The sequence below is a fragment of the Gossypium raimondii genome, chromosome 6, assembly GCF_025698545.1.
Source record: "Gossypium raimondii isolate GPD5lz chromosome 6, ASM2569854v1, whole genome shotgun sequence".
Classification (NCBI taxonomy): Eukaryota; Viridiplantae; Streptophyta; class Magnoliopsida; order Malvales; family Malvaceae; genus Gossypium; species Gossypium raimondii.
In genome coordinates, this window is record NC_068570.1 from 10,848,476 (window position 1) to 10,853,681 (window position 5,206).

A 5,206-nucleotide genomic window follows, 5' to 3' on the forward strand; every position below is an offset into this window, starting at 1 on the left:
ATTAAGTTTTTTCAACCTATGAATAGATATAGTCGAAACTCCTCTTGTATCATTCGAATTCGACATTAGTAAATTTTCTTTCTTTTTCTTTGTGATCTTTCTACATTGCCATTATTGACGTTCAATTTTTAACAAATGCCTAATAAATAAGGTATAGTAAAAATGTGATTTGGGTTGTGAAATGTTAACTTGCACCATTGTGAGTGTTTGAACAGCTGTTTAGCAGTCTCTCATAATTGTCGGCAAGTCATAAAAATACAGGTATATCATCCATAGCATTGAGTCATTTTAGGATAGTCCAGCTGAAGAGAATTTTCAAAATAGGTTCCATGTTGAAACTTGGAACATGAAGTAAATTCACTACATACTTTTATCACTGTAATACAATTTACATAGACTTCTAATGTATGATATAACCACATTCAAATTGATATGCTGATGTATGATGAAAATTACAATGTCACCTTTTCCTAAACATGTTTTCACTAAGGACTTCAAGCTTGATGTTTATCGTATACACTTAAGTCAGCATGAGTTTCCTTGTAACGTTGGCTCAGATATGTTGAGCACCTGATTGGGGGAAACCTGGTTGGAATGTACGCAGCAGTTATGTTAGATAGAACAAGACAATTTAAATCAATGTTATAAGATTTGGGTGTAAGTGTCAGATATGGGTAGATTTGGTTATTTTAAAGTTTTTTTATATATATTTGGAGGATCTTTGGAAGGTCACATGCCTACACCCTTTGACCATGGTACTTCAAGCAAAATGAAGAGTTAGAGCAACTTGGGTTTAAATCCCGTATAAATGTCATAGCAACTACGGGTTTCAAATAGGAGGGATTTTCGATCTTTATCATCTATAATTATAAACAACTGGATACTAAAGACTTACTTGGGAGGACATTTTTCTGTTCTGCAAGTAGGCAAACATTCAACCAGACTGTCATGGTTAGGTTCCACAAAGTATGCAATCTGCCAGCAGAAACAAAACACATAAACCTTAGTTTTACTTTTAAGATTATGTAAATGTTAGCAAGACAAAATGTGCCAAGAAAAATCCAGGCTACAATAATCATAAAGAAACTTACAAAATGAGAGTTGGTAGGAACGTAAATTTCAAAGTGCTAGAAAAGCCAAATTTACCTTGTTTGTAGTTAATTACCATAGACAGTGAAGAAGTAAATATATAACCAGCACTAAAGTCATGCATGGGATGTACAAGGAGTGTAACAAGATGAATACAATGGAGCAACTTGATATTGTAACATGAAGACATCATAGAGCATCTAATCAATCATGAATACGAAGAAAGGCCTTAAAACCTGGATAACAAAGAAAGTTAGGTACTTGGATACTTTTATCAGTTGTTTTTTCCTAGTGCATAATTTTCTCTTTGATGCTGATGTAACTCATGATGATGTAAATTTCAATGCCCTGAACAGATATTAATAAAATTTTACGAGGGTTGTTAAAAAAAAAGGGTCTTACAGAATATCTGTCTTGACCATTCCCCAAAACTCTGTGCAAGGTGGACCTGCTAGATACAACAGGGGAAAGATGGTTATAAAAAGGTAGCTTCCAGCCTTCCACAACATGACATCAAGAAACTATAATATTTCAAAACAAATGAACAGAGTTTACAGCAGTACACTTTCAAACGAGGAAAGATGAAATGATGAATAAGCATAAGAATATTGCAAAGAAACAACATCTCGGGCACAAAAAAGCTCAAGGTCACCATAAGGCAGCTTTCTCTTAGTGATCCTATGTACATGTAATGATGCAAAAGAACCAAAAGGTAACGGAGTTCTATTTGTTTGAGATGACAGCCTTAAACAACATTTCTCTGCTTTCAATTTATCAATATAATAAATGGCTAAACTTAAAAGTAAAAGGCAAAGCAGATCATCAAAATTAGTCTAAGCTCTTCAGCAATGAGGCCCCTAGAAATCCATAATTAATTTCATCTTTAAAAAGGCAGTGTAGACCATAGTTACAACTGAAGCTAGCACATTACTTGAACATACAGTTGCTCCAGCGCTCCAGCATGTCCCCAAGGTTGACTATGAAAGCTCTGAACAAATCAACCACATATTAAGCACATCATATATTGGTGATTAAAAAGTTAAACTTAGCACAAGGGAAGCAAGAATAGAACAATGCAAGGATAGAAATTTAAGAAGATATCACAAAAGAATAATGATAGCAAGCTCGGTGCAGTAAATAATTAGACAAAATTCACTAAAACTGAGATTGGATCCAAATGCATTCTCTACTAAAACCAAATTGCATATGCACAATATGGAAGCATGTGTACAATGTAACCTACAAGCTCAAATCTCTGCTAGCCATCAGTGACTTACCCTTTTATTGGTGTCACATACTCCCATATCTGAGGTTTTGCATCTTTATCCTTGCAAATCTGCAGAAAAATCAAATAAACATTTGTTAACTAGTGAAATGTGAAGAAAACTGGCAATATAGTCACATGTTATAGCAACTTTCATACTTGTAGACCCATAACATCATCGGTTGCCAAAAGTGTAATAAATCCGAAGTCAGAATGGGCTCCAGCTCCATATATTCCTTTTGCGGGATCAGAAAATTGATCTGAACAGATTATGAAATTCATATAATGATTTATATCAATTGTGTATGACAATAAGATTAATAAAGATATCCTATGATCTTACACCTTCATAGTGTAGCAAGCGCAAGGTGGCAATAGGCTTCCCAAGCACCTCAGGCTTATCAAAGAAATCAACCTCTAGATCAAGTGCAAGCGCTATGATCCTTGAAACTGCCTTTCCCACCTCTCTAATTGCAAGAAGAAGAAATATAAATTCTTATCAGCCATTTTTCTTTGCACACATCGTCATGAAACAAGCATAGATATGTAATCACATAACTTATAACTTACAATGCCTCATGATGGAATTTCTCCATAGTCTGCCTCCAACCAGGCAAAACACCTAACCAGTGCCAAAAGTGACCAAAGCAATTGGTGAAATATTCTTTTAAACAGGTCTTGCAAAATAACCAACCAATGAAAGTTAAAACATTTTACCATCTGCCGGCCAAACATTAGGCCCATTAAACGGCTTCTCGGATTCAGGATCATTTTCAGGCACGTCCACGCCTATGTAATACCCCTCTTTGTAGTCTCCTGCTACCCCAACAGGGGAAAAAAAGCTTGATACTATAGTTGCACACAAACTATTGCACCAATGATGAATATGAAAAATAGAACATATGATGCAGTTATACAGAAATACAAACGCTAAAGAGAAAGAATTGCTGACCATGCACTTGATTGTCAGGGTCAAGAACCTCATCAAACATGGGAGTGTAGCCTCTATGTTTCTCATTCCTCAAAACTTTCAGTTTCTCGTTTAATGGCAAATAAAAAAACTTCTTGCTTTGAGCAAATACTTCAGCCATAAATTCCTGGCTTATCCCATGATTTACAACATAGAAAAATCCACAATCCAAGCAAGCCTAAACCCACCACAAAAAAAAAAAAAACACCAAACTTCTATTATGGGGTTGTCTGATAATCACCAAGGCATCAAAATATCAACTTCGAATCATCAAAACAGTTGAAAAGGAAACAGAAACCAGTAAATTCATATGACAAGTACAACAAAACACAGAAGCCAAAAAGATACAGAGGGGAACCAAACCTGCTTTAGTAAAGCAACGGATTCACCAATATCAGGATTAGACAGATCGATACAATTGATGGTTGAGACTTTGATAGGAGGTTCGGGTCCGCTTTGCTTCTGATTTTCCATTTTGCTCTCTCTTTTTGGCGCAGTTGGTGTTCTGCTTTTGTTAGTTAATTGGTCTCATAGTTTAGAAATTCGAGATGAGAATTTATAGGTTGAGAGACCAACGGCAACTTCTCGGTAATGTAAGTGGGACACGCGTTTTCTGGTTCACATAATTTAAGGCGGTAGGTTTTGTTTTACATTTCGATATTACTTACCTAATATTTTTCACCTCAATTTCTATTTTCGAAATAAAAGTGATTCTGACATTGGAAAACATGAGTTGAAGTACATTTCTTATAAAAATATAAAAATTTGAAAAATTATAAATTTCCATTTATTTTAATATTTTTTTTATATTTTGATTTTATTATACATACTTTATTTGTATATATATTAATAATGTTATTGGTTAAATTGGTGTCATAAGTTAACTCAATGTCAATTCAAGATAGATGGCAACAATTGTATTCATTTAGTAATATTATGCATTTATGTGTTTAAATTTAATATTTTTCATTTTAATATCATACATATTTCATTTGTCATTATTAACTAGCTTCTAACCATGTATATTCTAATAGAATTTTTAGATAATAATAAAAGGTTAATTGGTTTTAATAATTAAACTAGTAAGGCAGACATAACCAGATTAGACCGAATGATTAAATTGAAAATGTCTGATCCAACCATTTCATCAGCGACGAGTTTTGAAAATCGAAACTGAGAGTCAGGTAACTTAGCTAAAACCCTTCTAAACCGGTTTTAGAAGATGTTTTGGTTTTCTATTTTTTTCCCCCTTAATATTACCCCAAATCGTATCCCCAACCTGTCCTCTTTTGTTTTATTTTTTAGCCAACCCATCCAATAACTATAATTAAAAAAAAAAATTAAAACTAAAAATCAATGGATTCAAACCTAGGTTCTTTTTTTCCAAATCTATCCAAACTCCAGTATTTCATACGTTCGCTTCCGTTTGCTACCATTTGTTGGCATTTTCTTCAATCTTCATCATTGGTTGGCTTCTACAAGATCTCTTAGTTAAGGGTGTTCAAACTTCGGTTAAAATCTAATTAATTTGTCAAATTGATTTAATTTGATTAACCGATCTAGTTTAATTGGAGGTCAGTTAAAGGTTTTTTAGAATTTTGATTAATGGTTAATTCAATTCAAAATCAAGTAATTAACAGAACTTAATAAATAATATTATATATTATTATGTATTAAGCTATTACTAATTTAGTTAATTCGGTCAAATGAACATTATTAATTTGTTTTTTATATGTTTTATACTTGTTTTAATAAAATATATATATAAATTTCGGTTAATTCACCGACCGAAATAATCGAAATATTTCGGTTCGATTAATAGTAAAAAAATTAAAAATTTTGATTAATTTAATTAATATTAATTTAATTCAATTAACCGTTTG

At 32.8% G+C, this 5,206-nt stretch overlaps 1 protein-coding gene across 2 annotated transcripts; it reads right to left on the reverse strand.

Moving 5' to 3' along the window:
• Positions 1 to 312: 312 nt before the first annotated feature.
• LOC105773859 (2-oxoglutarate-Fe(II) type oxidoreductase hxnY) lies at positions 313 to 3,919 on the reverse strand. Of its 2 annotated transcripts, none has more exons than XM_052632919.1 (11): positions 3,687 to 3,919; positions 3,306 to 3,501; positions 3,071 to 3,169; positions 2,924 to 2,975; positions 2,699 to 2,820; positions 2,513 to 2,613; positions 2,367 to 2,425; positions 2,031 to 2,077; positions 1,492 to 1,537; positions 896 to 975; positions 313 to 585 (listed from the first exon to the last, which is right to left on the reverse strand). In XM_052632919.1, the coding sequence occupies exons 1-11, from the start codon at positions 3,795 to 3,797 to the stop codon at positions 554 to 556; spliced, it is 945 nt and encodes a 314-aa protein (XP_052488879.1). In that variant the 5' UTR covers positions 3,798 to 3,919; the 3' UTR covers positions 313 to 553. The 2 variants fall into 2 exon arrangements, with proteins under 2 accessions (XP_052488879.1, XP_012451471.1); XM_012596017.2 differs by having other exon boundaries at positions 2,021 to 2,077; positions 3,687 to 3,916.
• Between the last annotated feature and the right edge of the window lie 1,287 nt (positions 3,920 to 5,206).